Source organism: Natrix helvetica (assembly GCF_964273705.1).
Source record: "Natrix helvetica genome assembly, chromosome: 15".
Taxonomy (NCBI): domain Eukaryota; kingdom Metazoa; phylum Chordata; class Lepidosauria; order Squamata; family Natricidae; genus Natrix; species Natrix helvetica.
In genome coordinates, this window is record NC_138565.1 from 9,514,178 (window position 1) to 9,534,398 (window position 20,221).

Below are 20,221 nucleotides of genomic sequence, written 5' to 3' on the forward strand. Positions count from 1 at the left end.
GAGGAGTGGCTGAAGGGATGTCTCGAGTTGGGACGGATGGGGACTGGACCAGTGGTGAAATCTAAATTTGTTTGCCACCAGTTCTGTGGGCGTGGCTTGGTCTGGGGGGGGGTCACGTGACTGGGTGGGTGTGGCCAACTTTTCCCCACTTTTTAAAGCACTTTTTCCTGCTGGTTGGGGCGAATAGGTAGTGTATAAGTATAGGTACAGTATAAATCTTGATTACGATCAAAGACCAGCAATGCATATTACTTTATACAATATGTTAAAAAGTACTGACATTAAAATATAATTGCAAAGTATTGACGTTAAAAGTGGATAATAACATACATATTCTCAAATTGTTAGAGTCACTCCCTGGTTTACATGGATAAAAATCCGATCAGTATGGGAGTAAATACAATGGTCCAGAAATTGTTAAGAGATATCTCCAAATAATTGGTACAAGATGACAACTATACTTCTGTAACCAATTTTTTTTCTTGTGGACATTGCAGCGACACAGAATTTTGCCACTGCATACGTGGTAGCCGGGTTAGTGTCCCAGAGGAGAAAGCCTACATAAAAATTGTCTGCCCTCCCTGGCAATCTCTCTAATAAGGGGAGAATACGTGCAGATCTACAAACTCTCACAGTGTAATAGAAGAGGTGAATAGGTAGAAAAAATGCTTTAAAAAGTGAAAAAGAAAAGGTTTTTGACAATCGGGTGGCACAGCTAAGTGTCCTGGAATCTCCCACACACACACACTTTTTAAAGCATTTTTTTTACTACTGGTTCAGGTGAACTTTAGCATTTTTTGCTACCGGCTCTAGTGGACCAGTCAGAACCGATAGCATTTCACCCCTGTATTGGACCCTGTGATGGACTGATGAGTGCAGGGGCTGAGTTTGGAATTTTGATTTACTTAGGAAAAGCCTGGAAATCTCAGATTTGGATTTTCCCAGATGTGCCTATATTGCATGTATTGCATTGGCATCCTTCAGTCTGAAAAGACTATGGTTATTGTGCTCTGGGAAGAGGTCAAAGCTGGAGTATCCTCTCCAGAGAACGAGGCCTGGGTAGATTAATATGGAGGATAGACTGTTACCCAAGCAGCCTATCCCTCCTCTCCATGTTGCTGAAATAGTCCAATGGAACAGCAGAACTGATACGATTGGTTCCAGTTGCATCGCAGGAGTTACCAGAACGTGGTTTTACACAGTCATGAACTGCTTCCGGGACTCCAGCTCCAGATTTTGCCTGGAGGTTGACTCCTGAAGCCTTTTTCCAGGAGTGGATGCAGCCACAAGGCAGTGGAGGTTTGTAATAGAGTTTTCCTTCTCCTAGAAGATGGCTCTGCAGCTTGATCTGCTGTTGGGGCATAGAGCCCTCTTCCACCTTCCAAACTGTGGACTGTCTTCTCCTGTAACCCTGGAAAGGGGCCCTTACGAGGTGGCCCAATGTTTTTTAAGGAGGGGTTACTCCTCCATCACTCACCCTTTGTCCTGGCTTGTGACAGGCAGAGCCTGGCTTCCCAAATGTTGGGCCCAGGATGGTGGGTTTTCCCTGTATACCTCCTCTAATAAAGGGGGGCTTTGAGAAAATGCCTGTCTGGGAGAGTTTCATTGGAGGTGGGGCTTTCTGGAATGCTGCCACCCTGTTTGTCAAATAAAGGCAGCAAGCGAAACATTTCTGTGGGGCCTTCCTCATTCCTCTTTTCCAGAAGGTGATACAACAGTCCTGATGGCCGACCCTGCCTCTCCTTGGCTTGAGCGGCTCCTTCCCTCCCTCCCTCCCATGTGGCTTGGCTTAGAGCTGGGACACTGTTGGCTCTCTTGGCACCGGCCCAACAGAACCACTTCAATCACCCGCCTTTCCACCAGTAAACACCAGGGGCAAACTTGCATCTCTTTGTTCATCAAGAATCTCAGAATAGACGAAGTGCTACTATAACTTCAGAGAAACGATTAAAAAAAAACCTTCCCTTCCTTGGCAAAATCTGGCAAGACTGGTTCTTTGGCTGTTCTACTGCTTGATGGGTTACTTTAAAGATCAATGCATAAAACAACTTTATCTGGAGAAGAATCTTGAGATCTGAAGGCCAAATATCCATTTCCCAATTAAAGAGACATTTTGCAATCTGCCATGCCCCCAAATCAGAGGGCAGTCTGGATTCAGTGTCCTTAAAGGTGCCACCCAGGGGTGGGACTCAGCCGGTTTGGACCGGATCAGGCTAACTGGATGCTACTTTTGCAATTCTCTGTTGCTGTTGTGACCTCTGAAGAAAAACGGGGAGCCTGTCTTTTGAACAACAGGAGAATAAAATGAAAAAAGGGAACAATCCCCGAAAGGCTGCTTGGAGGTCCCTTAATTCTTCTCCACTCGGTCTTTGCCCGGGTGCCTCCCTGGGGCCGATGGCTGTGGGCCAAGGTGGGGAAAACCCTTTGGGTCAATGCTGCACCTCCTGTTCCTGCAGTTCTGCTGGCTGAGGATCAGAGGAACAGGGAAAACAGACAGGAACGGGGAATAGCAGGCAATTTTACACAATTCTTTCTACTCCCCCAGTGGCTTTTAGGGATGTTTGTCCTTATCTATGCTGCATCTTTACACATTGGGCCACTTTTATTTCATGAGTAGTTCACAACACTGTGTAAGAAAACTCAGGCTTTGGGCCAGCAGCCTCTCCCTGACCTCAGATGGAGAAGAGCCTTACTTCTCAAAGACCACATCATCCGTGGCCAAATTCTCTAGTGGCTTTTCCAGGAGAGCCCAAAGGCTGAGCTCTTTTCTGGATTGTTTGCAAGGATCTTGAAATATTTTGTTGCAAATGGCCCTTTTCTGTCATGGAATTCACAGCACATAACCGAACCTTCTCTTTGCCTTGTTGCTTTTAATCCTTCAGCCATGTTGTTCATATTTCTACAAAATCAGGAAAGTTAATAGCTGGTTCAGCCCTGTCCCCAAATTTGAAGTCTGATATAATTTTGGCCATTGGACCACTGGTCCTTTACTCCATATTGGAAATCTGATTCTGCTGCCAACCAACTAGCAGGAAGAGAGGATCACCTACAGACATCTCATGCGGTAGTAGCCACATGTCTCCCCTTGAGGCTTTGCTTTGAAGTGTAAGGTTCCAGCAGTTTCCCCGAGCCACTGGAATACCAAAGGAGATGAGGCTCGCAAAAAATGTCAGCTTTTATTTATGGCGATATCCTGGCAAACAGCAAATATTGGTTTAATCAGTAACAATTATATAGTAACATAAGCAATTCATAATGAAAGCAAATAGCCAATATTGATTCATATTGATTCATATAGTGCTTCAGAAGCAGATGGGGTGCCTTCCTCTAGAATGAAAAATTATGTAAGTGTTTAACTAGCAGGTGTGTTCTTTGATAAACAAGGAAGCTGTTGCCCTGGAGGACCCACTTAAAGGGGAAAGGGACAAAAACAGAACGTCCAAATAAAAGTGGTGGGTTCAGGGGAGATGACTTCCGGTCCCCGAAGGCGACGGACGTGCACGTCCGCTGCTCATCTTTTTGGTGGGCTCCCTTTGGGAGCACAGGGTGCCTTAGAGGGGCGCCCTGCCATAGGGCGGCTTGCTGGGACCCCCTGGATTGGCGGTGGCCATAGGGGGGGTCTCCAGCTTCGCCCCAGGAGCCGGTAAGCGTGGGGGTGTGTGGCAGTACTGCATTTCGCCGTGCGTCTTCGCTGAGCGGAGCCTGGAAGGAAACAACCAATTTGAAGGATACAGCTGAAGTGCGGTGAGGTGGGAAGTCTCCCCAAGTCTTTTACTAATCTACTCAATTGATGAACTGAAGTCTTGTTAAAACTTTGATTCAATCTCTGGAAGAGTTAAGATTGGAGGGGAGGATTTCCACCCCCCTCGGAAAAGCGGCACTTGTAAAATCTCTCTCTCTCATAGGAGAGAGAGAGAGCTAAAAACTTACTTTCACTTCCCCTAAGCAATGGGAGAATGACTTTTTACTACAATTGTGAGAGAAAGGATGGTTGAACTGATCCTTCTTTAAACTATTTATGGGAACTTTGGACTTGTTGTTTTCTGACCTCCTGTGAAGGCTGAGCCAAGATGGCCAACTTCCTCCTTCTTCTTTGCCTCTATGAATGAGATTCCTCTTTTGGAAGATTTTCTGGCTCTGAATTAGTTTCCACCCCAGAGACCTCCAGGAGCCTCTCCTATTATGTATTTCCCTTGGATTTAGAATATTTTGATTTAACTGTTTGACCTGGAGCTGCATTGGAAGATTAACATTCTCTTCTGGGTTTTCCTGCCTTGTGATCTCTCCCGGCTGTGCTTCTCCACAGACGCCATTTCTTTGCACAGACGCATAACTGTCTCTGAGTTTCATGATGGGTCCTAAAAAATTACCGCCTGGTAAGGCTTCTTTGGCCCCAACATCTTCTACGTCCAGCCCGATTACCCAACATACACCATTGGTGTCATTTCTACAACCTAAAGTGCCTGAAGAGAGCTCAAAGGATTTATCAGTTCACCAAATGCTTCAATCTCTTTTAAAGGGACAGGACGAATTGAAAAAACAACTCACAGATCTAAATGATCAGCTCAGAGAAAAACAACAACAAACCACACAAAACAAACAGAGAATAGATGTACTGGGGGAGGGCGTGGTTGGGATGAGGGATGAGGTTAAGACAATCCAGAGGGGGAATATAGAATTTGAAAATCATATGATAAAGATGGAATTTGAAAGAATGTCTTTTTTTCTTAGATTTCAAAACTTGCCAGAAACCGAGAATGAAGATCTTAAGGAGATTATGACTACAATTTTAGCAGAATACATTAAAAGAGATAAACAGCAGCTGTTGTGGGATATTGACCCGATTTACAGGATCAACTCAGCATACGCTAGAACACACAATGTTCCAAGGGAAGTCCATGTTAAATTTCTTAGAAAGACTACAAGAGATGAGGTTCTAGGAGCTCAAAGGGACCACTAAAATATAAAGACAAAGAAATAACCATTCTTAAACAGATTCCAAAGAAACTAAGAGATAAGAGGAAGAAATATTCCTCTTTAGCAAAGAAATTATATAATAAAGGAGTCTGGTTCACGTGGTTATTGCCAGAAGGTATGCTGATTTTCTGGGAGGGCAGCAGAATTAGAATTAACCCAGTTGTGGAGGCGGAGGCTTTCACTAAAAAACACAATGCTCTCCTAGACGAAACAGGGGATGGTACACAAGAAATGAAGGAGGGAGGGGCCGAGGCTCTGCCAGCAGATGGGGGGGGGGAGAGGATGCAACATCTAGAAGACTCAGGTCACAAAAGTGATTTGAAACATTATTGCAATTGTTGTTATAATGTAACTTTATGGAAGTGATACAAAAAATGATTGAATATACTGATGACTTAGTGTAAAACTCAAAACTGCCAATGTTTATTCAAATGTTGATGTTTTTCCATTTTTTTTTGTAAAAGTTGTGAGATTTGGGGGGACTGCTCTCCCCCGCATGATGTAGCTGTCAACATTTTCTATACCTTTTTAAACCCCTTTTCCTTGAAAAAAATTGTAAAAACCAATAAAAATTTGTTTAAAAAAAAGTAGTGGGTTCAGGCCAGGCAGCAATTGGAATCGAGCAGGCATCCTGAGGAGAGCTGGAGAGGAAGTGGGTCTCCTCCTCCTGTTCTGCCTGATCAGAGGTGGGTTCCTACCGGTACGGTTTGGCCGAATAGGTAGTAGTTCTGGCAGACACATGACTGTACTGGTTCTATCGGTGGTGCCATAGGTGCCGCTATCTTGTTCTTTGCTTCTGCACAGAAGCATTTTTTAGTACTGTACATGTGCCCTGCCCCGTCCCGCCTAGTTTCTGCTCTGCAGCTTGCCTGCCTGAAGCACTGCACCCTTCCCCCTTCCCTGTGGCCTGCAACCCTGCCATGCTTTCCTGCCTTCCACACAGCCTTCCCAGCGGTCCCCCTTCTGGCCCTTGGTAGAAACGCTGGGGCTGAGAGGGGCACAACCGGCGGTGCTCCGGGAGGGCAAGCGGACATATGCAGGGCTGCTGCATATGCGTGTCAACTCCTAACATTGCCATAGTGAGAGAAGGGGGGGGGAGCGCATTCCACACATACTGTTGGCTGAAGTCAAATCTCAGATTACTGCAGCAGGCTTGGGAGGACTGCATCTCATAGGGGAATGTGATTTATGACACAGACTGAGGGGAGGGAAGGAACAGGGGTAAAGTTTACCAGAGCATCTATTAGTGCATTTTTCAGAACAAGTCTGGACAAACAGATTGCCCAGGTAACTGCTTAGCACGACATCCCAAACCGACTCTCTGAGTGGTTCCAAGTAGCAATAAAATTGTGCGCTAACGACATGAGAAAGCCACTGATCACAAAAGAGAGAGGTCAACCCAACCTGAAACTGCCCAGCTGACGGGGACCCACAGCAACACAGTAGGCCCTGAAAACACCCCCCCTTGAAGTCCACTGAAATGCTACAGATGTGGGGGGTGGGCCACATGGCATCTGCGTACATGACCCCAACCCTGATGCCAAGGCCAGAGCCACCATCCAGGGCACGACTCCAAACAGGCAGACTTCATACCCTGCAACGGATTACCCTCAGCTCACAAGCTGGCCAAACTGTTCCTGAAGCACATCTACTGCCTGTCTGGATTACCTTGAAGAATTATCTCAGACAGAGGCGGTCCAATTCACGGCTCTGGAGGGGGTTCCTGTGGTCCATTGGGTCATCCCAGGGCCTTAGCTTGGCTTTTCACCCAAGCACCAATGGGGCAGCAGAGAGATTGAATGCCATGGTAGAGCAGTACCTGAGGTGCTACGTGAACTATCAGCAGTCCAATTGGGCAGATTGAATTTCCTGGACCTTTCTTTGGGAGAGGGAGCGGTTTATAAATTTAAATAAAGTTAAAGTTAAAGTTTGGTATGGGGCTTGGCAATTACTTCAACAGTCACATTCCTTCATGCAGATTGTATCTCCACTCTCACTTGGAAGGCAAACCTCTAGTAAGAATTTCCCTCCTCTCATTCACACACACACACAAGGCAACACTCCCCTCAACCCTCCAAAATAAGGGATTCTACTCACCTAGAGGACATTACCCTACAGCCCTCAGTGCAAGCCTCTTTGAGTTCAGGTCAGGCTGGGATCAGAGTCTGCCAGCTATGACTCTGGAGGAGGAGGAGGAGATTCCGGCGATGGCGGTCGCCTTCCTAAGCTCCTAAGCTTACCATGGAGCGCCCGACTGGGTAGGAGGTTGCTGCCGGCCCTCATGTCATCGGAGGGCCGAGAATTGGGTAGCCCGACCACCCTGGCTTGCTTTGGGCTTGTTTTAGCCCACCAGGGTTGGTCGGAGAAGACCACCAGCACCCTTACCCAATTGGGCTTCAATATTTTATCAATTTATTCAAGGTTAGACCTGCTCCGCCTGCGGGAGGCCCCTCTCTCGCAGGTATGGCCCTTGGCTCTTACAAGGGCCTGCCTTGATGACGGGTTTGTGAACCCCAAGAGGTGGAAGAAACGGAAGCTGAGGGGATTTTTAGCCAAATGTTTTACATTGTTTTTAGGGGGTTCCAGGGAGGGGGGGTTAACCAGGCCGGGAGGGAAGCCAGCGCCAGACGAACAGGTGAGTCCAGGAGGGAAGTGAGCGGGGGGGGGGGGAGAGGGAACAAATTATTCCGGTAGAGGGTTGTTTTATTACATCGGTCGCGGGGAGGGGAGATAAGACAAGAGAAGATCACAAGGTCGGTTGGGAGACCGTGGCTGTTGGCTATGCCCGGTCATTTGTACCAACCCCCTGCGAGGACAAGAGAAGATCACAAGGTCGGTTGGGAGACCGTGGCTGTTGGCTACGCCCGGTCGTTTGTACCAACCCCCGCAGCCTAGGTGGTCAGGAACTACAGAGCCAGGGCCTGCGGCTGATGCTTTGCAATGCAAGGTCCGTAACCAACAAGGCCCCCCTCATTAGCGAGTTGATCTCCGAGGGGGAGCTGGACCTTGCAGGGATAACGGAGACCTGGTTGGGCCACGAGGGTGGTTTACCCCTCGTGGAAATGTGCCCACCGGGTTTCCGTGCATTCCATCAGCCTCGGGCCCTGGGTAAGGGTGGTGGGGTGGCGGTAGTTATACGGGATGGTCTAGAACCGAGAGAGTTCACTGTTCCTCAGATACCCGGTTGTGAGTCCCTAGGTGTGAAATGGGGCCAAGGGAGGCAGTTGGGCCTGCTGATTGTATACTTGGCTCCTCACTATACATCAGCGGCCCTGCCCGAGCTCCTCGAGCTGATCTCAGAGACAGCGGTTGAGATCCCCAGGCTTTTGGTCATGGGGGACTTCAACCTGCCGTCGACGGGAGCAGCATCTGAGGTGGCTCGGGAGTTCATGGCTTCCATGACAGCCATGGGCCTGACCCAATTAATTCAGGGCCCCACACACGAGGGCGGTCACACACTGGACCTTATTTTTGTATCTGAACAGCGGACAAGTGATCTGGGAATAGGGGATTTAGTTATTACTCCCCTGTCATGGTCAGATCACTCATGTCTCCGGCTCGACTTCCCTGCCGCTACCCCCCACCGCGAGGAGGCGGAGCCAGCCTGTCCAAGCTGGTACCGCCCCAAGCACCTGATGGAACCGGATAGGTTCCAGACGGAGCTTGGGCCACTACCTGTAGCCCTGACCCGCGCTCGGTCGGAGGACCTAGTGGCCGCCTGGAATACGGCGGCGGCTGGGGCCTTGGACCGGGTTGCGCCTTTGCGACCTCTCCTGCGGCAGCGATCCACCCGAGCTCCTTGGTACACCGAGGAGCTGAGGGTGATGAAGCGCCATAGGAGACGTCTAGAGAGCAGGTGGCGATCCTCACGCTCCGAGTCTGATCGAACACAGGTAAGAGCCTATTTACGGACCTACCTTGTGGCATTGAGAGCGGCCAAACGTAGACATGGTGCCGCTCTTATTGCGTCCGCGGATAACCGCCCTGCCGCCCTGTTTAGGGTGACCCGCTCTCTCCTGTCACAGGGGACGCGGGGGGCACCCTTGCAGGGTAGAGCAGAGGAGTTTGGGGAATATCTGCAGGACAAAGTCGCTCAGATCCGGAGCGGATGGGCCCCTCCAGTGGGCCGGACGAGCCGTCAACAGTGAGTCTTGTGAGACCATTCTGAGAGGAGTTTGACTCTGTTGCCCCCGAGGATTTGGACAGGTTGCGTGGACGGCTGCGACCCACCACATGTTTAATGGACCCGTGTCCCTCCTGGCTGGTACTGGCATCCTGGGAGGTGACACGAGGCTGGCTTCTGGGCCTGGTGAACGCCTCATTGGGTGAGGGATACTTACCAACTGCCTTGAAAGAGGCGGTGGTGAGGCCCTTACTCAAGAGGCCTTCACTGGACCCAATGGAGCTGGCTAATTATCGTCCAGTCTCCAACCTTCCCTTTTTAGCGAAGGTTGTTGAGAATGTGGTGGCACAGCAATTTCCACGACACCTTGACGAATCTGAATATCTAGACCCACGCCAGTCCGGCTTCCGACCCGGGCACAGCACAGAGACAGCCTTGGTCGCGCTGGTTGATGATCTCTGGAGGGCCAGAGATAGAGGTTGTTCCTCTATCCTGGTCCTATTAGACCTCTCAGCGGCTTTTGATACCATCGACCATGGTATCCTATTGCGCCGGCTGGAGGGGATGGGAGTCGGAGGCACCGTTTTACGGTGGTTCGGCTCCTACCTCTCCGACCGGTCGCAATGTGTGTTGACAGGGGGGCAGAGGTCGACCCTGAGGTCACTCACTTGTGGGGTGCCGCAGGGGTCGGTCCTCTCGCCCCTCCTGTTCAACGCATATGTGAAGCCGCTGGGGGAGATCATCCGTGGTTTTGGGGTTGAATACCATCTGTACGCTGATGATACTCAGCTGTACGTTTCAACCCCAAATCACCCCAGCGAGGCTGTCGAAGTGATGTCCCGGTGTTTGGAAGCCGTCGGGGTCTGGATGGGGGACAACAGACTCAAACTCAACCCCTCCAAGACTGAGTGGCTGTGGCTACCGGCACCTCGGTTCAGTCAGCTGACTCCAACACTGGCCATAGGGGGCGAACAACTGCCCCCTGTGGAACGGGCGCGCAATTTGGGCGTCCTCCTAGATGCCCGGCTGTCAATGGACGACCATGTGGCAGCCATGGCAAGGGGGGCGTTCCACCAGGTTCGCCTGGTGCGCCAATTGCGCCCCCTTCTGGACCGGGATGCCCTACGCACGGTCACTCATGCACTGGTGACGTCTCGCCTGGACTACTGTAATGCTCTCTACATGGGGCTTCCCTTGGGACGCGCACGAAGACTGCAGCTAGTCCAGAACGCAGCCGCGCAGGCAGTCATGGGGAGTACTAGGTACTCCCACGTAACACCGCTCCTGCGCGAGCTGCACTGGCTACCTGTGGTCTTTCGGGTGCGTTTCAAGGTTTTGACCACCATCTTTAAAGCGCTCCATGGCATAGGGCCTAGTTACCTGCGGGATCGCATCCTCCCACACACATCCCTGCGGCCAATTCGCTCTCACAGGGAGGGGCTTCTCCTGGTGCCGTCCACTAGGCAATGCCAACGGGCGACACCAAGGAGTAGGGCCTTCTCTGTGATGGGCCCAACCCTCTGGAATGACCTCCCCCCCGACATTAGAACCACTACTGACTTCCGCTCCTTCCGGCAGAAACTGAAGACACACCTGTTCCGACTGGCTGGCCTGGCATAATTTTTAACGTCTACCTCCTGGCATATATATTTCCTACTGGTTTTCTAGGGGACTTAATTTTATAGGACACTGGGGTTTTAAATTCTGTATATTTTAAATTATTTACTTAGCAATTACAGTTCTGTCTATTTTTATCCTCCTCTTTTATGTATTTATCCATTTAATAATTTTAATTGTTTAAATTTTATAGTTATTTATGATGTTTTTGATATGGACTGTACACCGCCCCGAGTCCCTTTTGGGAGAGGGGGCGGTCTAGAAGCGCTAATTAAATAAATAAAATAAATAAAAATGACCAGGTCGAGATCTTTGGATGAAATTTTCCAGGAGCGCTCTTGACATCGTAACTGGTCTTTGCTGTTTTTTCCTGCCTGCTGAAATGAAGGAAACTGTGTTGTCCCCAATTCAGGTCTGAGCCTGGTGCTGAAGCAAATGATGGACGCCAGACACGAAGTGCAGGTTTTCTGATCGCTTTTTATTGGAGTATTCCTAGGTAAATGGTTCCTGGTCAAAAGGCTAAGAACCAAGGATTAAGAAGGCTTTATACATTTTCACTAAAGGAGAAAGCAGGACAAGGTGAGGTAACAAGAAATATCATCTCATAAACACTTTAGTAATAATTCTACAATTTGTTCTATTGGTTTCTATATGTCCCTATTCCTAAGCCTTGGTTCATGAATGCCCCAGGAGTTATCTAATACACTTTTCATTTGCTGTAGGCCATCCCTAACTTTAAGCTGGGGTCTGCAAGTTGTCTAGCTACCCATAATTGCTACAAGCTTTACACATACACATTTCCTGTTGATAAGCATTCTTTGTTCTTGCCAGACAGACCCCCACAATTACAATCTTCCTGGTTTACTTTCAAGTGTGTGCCATGACCTTGCTTTAGCATCCAGCCCATCAACTGAACCTTAAAGCAGCTCACCACGTGAGGAGCTGAATGTAGCTACCTTGAAGGAACAATGCCTTCAAGCCTCACGTTGTGCGCCAGAAAATGTATGGTTCCAGCAGTTTCCCCGAGCCACTGAAATGTCAAAGAGAGTGAGACTAGAGACGAGGCTTTCAAAAATATCAGCTTTTATTTATGGCCACAGCAAAAGCAAAGCAAAAGCAAAACTATATCCAAAACATACAAACAAATGCATGTAAGCAATAGCCAGAACCTTTTGCCAAGTTGCTTTTCGGCAGAATGCTTTAAGGATTTATGAGCCAGGAAAACTCCCTAGTTTGGTTCCTTTATCTATGGGACCTGCTATTCCCATGTAACAATTTTTTCTATATTTTCAAGGATGTGCCTAGTTTTGAAGCCAAGAATAGAAACAAGACGCAGCAGTGAGATGACATTTGCAGTAATGCCATCCATTATTAAGGTTACAATTTGCTAGGCTAGAAACAACTAATTTCTGACAGTACACAACAGTATAAGCAGAAGCCAATATCAAAGCATAATTTTTAAGAAATAATTTCTAGCAGTATATCATATCAGAAGCAAGCAGCAAATATTGGTTTAATCAGTAACAATTATGTAGTAACATAAGCAATTCATGATAAAAGCAAATAGCCAATATTGATTCATATTGATTCATATAGTGCTTCGGAAGCAGATGGGATGCCTTCCTCTAGAATGAAGAATTATCCATGTGTTTAACTAGCAGGTGTGTTCTTTGATCAGTAAGGCAGCTATTCCCCTGGAGGACCCACTTAAAGGGGAAAAGGACAAATAAAAGAAGTTGGTCCAGGCAGCAGTCAGAGTCCAGCGGGCACCATGAGGAGAGCTGGAGAGCAAGTGGGTCTCCTCCTCCTGTTCTCCCTGATGATCGCAATCCATCCAGGGTCACAGGAGTCCTCCTTCCCAGGTGAGTATCAAGCAGGTTGGCTCTGAGGAAGAGGGACCTTCTTCCAGCCTTCAGAGGTGGGAAATTTAACAGCTAAAAAAAAAAACACATTTTTTTGGGCTCCAAATGTTTTTCCTTCCTTTGCAGGACTTAAAGCGCTGGGCCTGGATGGCAACAATACAATAGCCATTGTCCGGGGGAGTCCAGGCTTGCCAGGACCACAAGGGCCACGGGGCCCCCCTGGCGTTCCAGGGGCCAAAGGTGGGTCTGTGGAAAGAGCGTGAAGTTGGCTCCTGAATTCTTCTGAGAGAACGAACCCGTCTTGTCCCAAGGCAGAAGGAAGGTGCCACGAAGGAAGACTGTAAAAACTGGCACAAGAAACTGAGTCTTCCAGGCACTCGACCTGTTGAAACTCCCTCTCCCAAAGGGGGCATTTCTTTGGGTTAAGCTGCCTGCTCTGGTTTAAACCAGCCACCTTTCAGCTGGGAGTTACTCCCCTCTCTCCCCATGGGCACCAGAGAACTTCACCATGCCTTTCCTTAACAGGTGAGAGAGGCTTGCAGGGAATCCCCGGGAAAATTGGAGCCCCTGGGCCAAAAGGTAAGGTGGAATGAGAGGGTTTTCCAATTCCAGGGTTGCACACGTGTGTTTGGGTAGTTGGTGGAGAGAGAGAGGAACACACTGGGAAAGGAACCCCAAAAGGGACCTTAAAACGGGGGTGGTGGTGTTGAGACTGAGATCCTCACAGTTTTCCGTTGGTGTGGCCTGCAAGAGGCCTCAAAAGAATTTCTTCCCTTTGATTCAGGAGAAAAGGGAGATCCAGGACAACCTGGAGAGAGCTTGTGCTGCTCTGGGACCCTGGTTCTTAACATGGGTGCCTTCACTCTCCCAACCAGTAATGGTATCCTACTATCTTCACTACCGGTTTGGTAGTAGGAGTATCACCACTACCTGTTCACCCAAACTGGTGCAAACCGACTGTCAGCCTTCCAAATATCACTTTTCACTATCATAACACTTTTGCTACCAACCATGAATAGTGATTGTCCAGATCCCAAATGATGTCATCTGGCTTTGCTCAGCTGTGCCAGAAACATTTTTCAAACTGAAGGGACCCCCTTAAAAATGGCTTATGGGGCCCCGCAAGGTCATGGGGGGCAGGAGAGAGAGCTTGGTACCCATTTTCCCCTTACCCTTAGGAAATTTCTCCTTAGTCCAATTCACAATAAAATAGCACAATAAAATAGCACAATAAAATAGCACAATAAAATAGCACAATAAAATAGGGTTGTTCCAATATTTAGAATGGAATGGAATAGAATGGATAGAATGTAATAGAACAGAAAAGAACAGAACAAGAGGATAGGACAGGATAGGATAGGATAGCAGAGTTGGAAGGGACCTTGGAGATCTTCTAGTCCAACCTCCTGCTTAGGTAGGAAACCCTACACCACTTCAGACAAATAGCTATTCAATCTCTTCTTTAAAACTTCCAGTGTTGGAGCATTTACAACTTCTGGAAGCAAGTTGTTCCACTGATTAATTGTCCTGTCAGAAAATTTAAGGGGCTCCTACAAAAATGAGGGAGTCGCACTATTTCCAAAGGACCGAAAAGCATAACAAGAAACAAAAATGAAAACTAACCAAAGAGAGAAGCAACCTAGGACTAAGGATCCATTTCCTAAGGGTAAAACCAATCAACCGATTGATTGATCAATTGATTGGTCGACCACCAAGTTTGCCTTCTGACAGTGAGAAAAAATCAACCAATGGAACAGAAGTTGTCTTTGGAAGTTGTGGGAGCTTCATCACTGGAGGCTTTCAAGAAGAGATTGCATGGCCAGTTGTCAGAAATGGTGTAGGGTCTCCTGCTTGGGTGGGTGGAGGTTGGACTAGATGACCTACAAGGTCCCTTCCAAGTTCTGTTAATCCATACGATCTGTAAATTTCTATTGTTTCTGTGCTGACTGATTCCTGTGGTTTTGTTATCGCAACTAAGTACTTGACTGTTAAATGGTTCTTGGCTGTCTGCCCAGGCCAGAGCTATTAACTGAAGGGAAAAGAAAACCTCTCTTGCACTTTAAGCCTGAGTTTTAAATGTTTATGCTGAGAAAATGGCTATGTGGTTATTTCTTCTTTTTCTTTTCCCGTCCTTTAGTTAATTACAAATGAGAAGGGATATTTGAGGTGTGTTTGGGCTACTGGAATCGTTAGGCAGGTGGGCAGCCTTGACTATTCAGCCGGTTCGCAGAACTCCAGAAAGAGTTAACAAACGGATCTCCCAAACCGGTGCAAACCGAATGAATCCCACCACTGCTTATGCGGTTCAGCTGTTGACACCCCCCTTGAGCCCCCAGTGATACTACCGGAGCCTCCTAAAAAGGAGGAATTCTGCCCTTCTCTTTCTCTTTGCATTCCAGGCGAGAAAGGTGACCCAGGAGAAATTGGTAAGGACTGCGCCCCCAAACCCCAAGGGGAACATTGCGGGGAGCTGCCTTGGACGGGGGCCTCTGGCAGCCTCTCTGCTCTCTGAAGCAAAAGGGACCCTGGCTGAATTGTGCAGTTCAGCCCCCCATCGAGCTGAGGTGGGGCGTGAAGTTAGGCTGAAAGGGGCTCCCAACAGGTTGGCAGGCTGTGGCACATTGGACACAGTTGTGCCTCTGTCTCCCCCCCCCCCAATTCAGGTCAGCATGATGGGATCCCTCCCCCCTTCCTGGGCCTTCCCTGCCACATTGGGGGGGGGGGGGAATTGGCTGTTGTTCACGTCCTTCTTTCTTGCAGACGAGAAGAAGCTGGAGAAGCTTCAGTGCAAGCAAGGTGAGTGTGTGGGTCTGTTTGTCTGTCTATGTGTGTGTGTGTATTACACCCCCCCCCCCCAATTCCCTAAAGAACCAATGCTTTGGCTAGGCAGTTCCAGCATTTAAAGGACTCCCTTCTGACCACTGGCAGCTTTTGGGAAACACACAAAAAGGGTTTGCACTAAAATAGATTTCATCTTCACAAGAATAATTGCTCCTCCAAAAACATTTCAGGAGGGGTGGGTAATCCACCCACTCACCCTTATGGGAAGCCCCCATCCCCATCATGCAACAGCACACCACAACCCCTTGGCCCACTTTAATGCCTGGATGCTCATTGCCAACCAGCTGCAGCCACTGAGTCAGCCCCTCAGGAATAAGGCAAGGACCCTGGCACAGAGAGTGCCAACCTCTCCTGCCCTCTTTCTGCCCAGGTGCCCCAAACTGCAAAGAGCTCTTGAAAAGAGGGACGATCCTGAGCGGCTGGTACACCATCTACCCCCAGGACTGCCAGCCCCTGGAGGTGCTGTGCGACATGGACACCGACGGAGGAGGATGGATTGTGAGTCCAGCGGAGGGTGGCTCTACCCAGGCATGGCCAAGGCGTGTGGCACTTCTGACCACCGTGCCTTGGAGGGACCTTCCATGGGGGTTGCGCCCCACAGCAGACACACCCAGGATTTGTTGCTTGTTAGGAATGGGATGAACCACAAGCCGAGTCTTTCCTGAAGCCAGGATGGGGGCTGGAGGGATCCTGGAGGGGGTCCAGCACTTCTGGGTGGAGAAGGCCAGCTCTGAGACCCCTAACATTTGGGAAGGAGGGAAGATTTGGGGGGCCTGGTAAGCTGGAAGGTTAAGGGTCCCGATTCTCCCCCACAGGTCTTCCAAAGGAGGTCGGATGGCTCGGTGGACTTTTTCCGGGACTGGGCAGCCTACAAGAGAGGATTTGGAAACCAGCTGACCGAATTCTGGCTGGGAAATGACAACCTTCACCGCTTGACCTCTCTGGGTGAGGGGCTTCCTCTTGCACCCCTGGGCCCTCCTGCTGCCATGGGAGAGGGGTGCAGGACCCTCGGTGGGAAGAGCCTCAAATGGGCCCTCAGCCCCCTCTGCAGAAGAAACAGCCCTGTAGGGCTGTGAGTCTGAGCACTGTGCCAAGTGACCCAAACGGCTGTTCTCTTCATCCTAGGAAAGAATGAATTGCGTGTCGACTTGTTTGAATTAGACAACAAGCATTCCTTCGCCAAATATGCGTCCTTCCAGGTGGCGGCAGAATCCGATTGGTATCGGCTAACTCTGGGCGCCTTCACGGGTGGCTCTGCAGGTGAGTCCCTGACAAAATCCAGAGGGATCTGCATCCTTCTCCATGAGCCTCTTGGAATGGGCAGTGCCAGTCAGCCCAATGAAGGCCTCCCTGGAGATGCTCTGGGCTGGCCTTCCATGCACCCTTCCCCCGTCTCTTCCTCCCAGGTGACTCCCTCTCCTACCACAACAACATGCCCTTCTCCACCCGAGAGAAACGACCGGACTCCCAAAAACACAACTGCGCTGAGGACTACAAAGGTGCCTGGTGGTACAAGAGCTGCCACAAATCCAACCTCAACGGGAAATACTTGCTGGGGGAACACAAGTCTAACGGGGACGGCATCAACTGGGTTACTGGGAAAGGCGCCACCTACTCCTACAAGCGCTCCGAAATGAAAATCCGGCCTGTGTCTTAGGTGGCTCTTTCAGCTGATGGGCCTTTTTCTTTCTGAGGGTTTCCAAAGGGCATCTAGTCCATCCCCTCTACGTTTGATTTTCTACCTTGAGACAGAGCTTGCATTTTTCAAAATTCACATGATTAAATGATCTTTTCAGAATCGGGGTGGGTGGGCTTTTCCCTTTGCTCTCCTTTAGGTCCACTGGAGTTGGGCAGTCAACGAATGTTAAATAAATACCATAAATAAATAAATAAAGATTTGATCTTTAATCCATCTGACGGTCTCCAAGTCTCCTTTATTCCAAGGGGATGAAATCTGCCAGCCTTTGGCAAAAGAAGGGCTCTGAGCACCCCAACACACCACCCCCCAATCACCCCAACCTATGAACCAATCTGCAACTCCCTAAGGTGTCATGTGCGGTGCATCTTCAAACTTCTCATTCAGTTGGTATGCAGAGATTGTTGACCTTGACTAAGACCAAACACATCACCATACGCAGAAGATGGTGAGACCCAACCTCCATTTCTTTTGGGGGGGAGCGGGGAATATATTTTTATTATATTCTTATATTATTATTGTTGGGAAGGGAATAACCCTGACTTTTGATAAAGGGGTCCCTGTGGGTGGCTCCCTCCCTGCCAGCCAGAAGGCAACTACAAAGCCCTGTTTGTCAAATAAACCCCAAAGGCAGCAAGCGAGTGGGGCCTTCCCCATTCCTCTTTTCCAGAAGGTGATACAACAGTCCTGATGGCCGACCCTGCCTCTCCTTGGCTTGAGCGGCGCCTTCCCTCCCTCCCATGTGGCTTGGCTTGGAGCTGGGACACTGTTGGCTCTCTTGGCAAAAGCCCAGCAGAACAACTTAAATCTCCTACTTTTCTACCAGCAAACACACGGGGAAAACGTGCACCTGTTTGTCCAACATGAATCTCAGAATAAATAAAGTGCTGCTATAACCTCAGAGAAACAATAAAAAACTTCCCTTCCCTTCCTTGGAAGAGGCAAAATCTGGCAAGACTGGTTCTTTGGTTGTTCTACTGCCTGATGGATTACTTTATAGATTAATGCAGAAAACAGCTTTATCTGGAGAAGAATCTTGAGATCTGAAGGCCAAATGTCCCAATTGGGCAGATATTTTGCATTCTGGCTTCCGTGGAAATCAGTGGGCAGGCTGGATTCAATGCCCTTAAAGGTGCCAACCCATTTCAGCCCCGCTCAGTTGTTTTCCTGCCATCTTAAGAAAAACAGGGGAGTCTGTCTTTTGAACCATAGGAGAATAAAGCCAAAAAGGATGCAGTCCCTGAAAGGCTGTGTTGGAAGAAATGTCCTTCTGGGTTCCAAGTGGGGAAAAAGACACTGGAGACATGGAGGCTGCTTGGAAAGAGGGTTTAATGGTGGACAGGACCACGTGGCTTGAGCTCCTGAACAGAAAAGGGGGACTACCTGTAGCAATCTGAGATCCGACTCCAGCTGACAGTATGCATGGAATGCACTTCCCCCCATTCTGTCCACATGACTAAACTGAGAGTTGACATCAGATTAAGTGAAACCTGGCTCAAAAACAGTCACTGTGAGTGGGACCTTGGAGCAGCATTCCAGTATTTGAGGGGCTGCCACAAAGAAGAGGGGGTCAACTTATTTTCCAGATGGCAAGAAAATAGATGGACACCAATGGTGGGATTCAACCCACCTAACAACCGGTTTGCCCAAAATGTGAGTGGCTTCCGCCACGCGGCGAGGGTTGACCGAGCAGCCTTTTGGGCCCTGCTCCACTCCTTCTCTGCTCTCTGGGGCAGCAGCTACTGCTGTTGCTGGGAGAGAGAGTGTCTGTTGTGCAATTTAGCAGCTGTCAGCCACCGCATTCTTTAAGAAAATACTGGACAGCCACCTGTCTGAAATGGTAGAGGGTCTCCTGCTTGAGCAAGGGGTTGGACTAGAAGACCTCCAAGGTTTTTTCCAGCTCAATTTTAATTGGTTGAAACCTTCCCTTTGCTTTGTTGTTTTTAATCCTTCAGTCATGTTGTTCATATTTCCACAACCCTAACCCTAACCTTGACCTAGGCTTCCCAAAAGCACGAACCTGACTCCTCGTCCCAATAAAACCCCTTTTATTTAGGTTAAAGGGAATTCCTCTCTAGTAAAGTCCCGGCCAACAGTCTTTCATGAGATTTCACAACATTTATCAGGCTTGGAGAGCTGCCATACTGATATCTTCCAAATGCCACACTGTAGCAGCAATTACTTGGCTAGAAGTCAGGAACAGATCTTCACCCAAATTAATTGAACTAATTGTCTCCTGCAAACTCCACTCCCCTTTTGCTCCTCTTTATTCCCTGTGGGAGGGGCCATTCACCGTCCCCCTGTGCCTTTTCTACAGAGTCTTTTCCAGCTCGATTTTGATTCATTTTGTTATGAACAGGAGATAGGTGATGTAGTACCTCCCAGGGGTGGGATTCAAAATTATTTGCTACCGGTTCTGTGGGCATGGCTTTATGCGCGTGGTATGGCTTTGGGTGCATGGGAAGGATACTGCAAAATCCCCATTCCCGCATTATTGAGAGTATATGCACCAAAGACAAATTCCTTGGGTGTCTAATCACACTTGTCCAATAAAGAATTCTATTAATTTATTAACCAAGCTGATCAAACCTTCTCTTTGTCTTATTGCTTCAGTCATGTATTCCACATTTCTACAAAATTAGGAAAGTTACAGCATGATTACAGGCAACATTTCAAAAGGAACTTTTATTAGGAGATAGTGATAGCAAGGAGAATAGGCAAGATCTGAAGTTCCCACACGAAAGCATTAAGTTAAAAGTTGCAGGAACCCCTCCCCACTGTCCAGTCCAAAGCAAGGCATCCTGATAGGGATCTATGGGGACCTGACATTGGCATAATTTTGACCATTGGATTAGCATGAGATAAATCAAAAATATGCATTGTGCAATTGCCAACAGTTCCAAGGTATCACTGGAATGCAGAGCCATCCCTCCTCCAAAGCCAGGGACCTTTACCCAAGCAATTTTTTAGAATCGAATTGGACATTAAAGATAACCAGGGTGGAAGGTGGGAGCATGGGAAAAGGTAATCATCAGCTTTGCGTATGAAAATCCCAGTTCCGGGTTTGCTTCTCCTTTAAAGCACTTGGCTTTAGTAAAGTCTACT

General features: G+C 48.6%; 1 protein-coding gene across 1 annotated transcript; it reads left to right on the plus strand.

Annotated features, from left to right (window-relative positions):
• Window positions 1–12,465: 12,465 nt before the first annotated feature.
• On the plus strand, window positions 12,466–17,332 carry LOC309399559 (ficolin-1-like). Its single transcript, XM_081967502.1, has 9 exons — window positions 12,466–12,579; window positions 12,706–12,819; window positions 13,105–13,158; window positions 14,979–15,005; window positions 15,340–15,375; window positions 15,791–15,918; window positions 16,236–16,365; window positions 16,546–16,680; window positions 16,827–17,332. Exons 1-9 carry the CDS (start codon window positions 12,489–12,491, stop codon window positions 17,075–17,077), a joined length of 966 nt encoding a protein of 321 aa, XP_081823628.1. The 5' UTR covers window positions 12,466–12,488; the 3' UTR covers window positions 17,078–17,332.
• The last annotated feature ends 2,889 nt before the right edge of the window (window positions 17,333–20,221 follow it).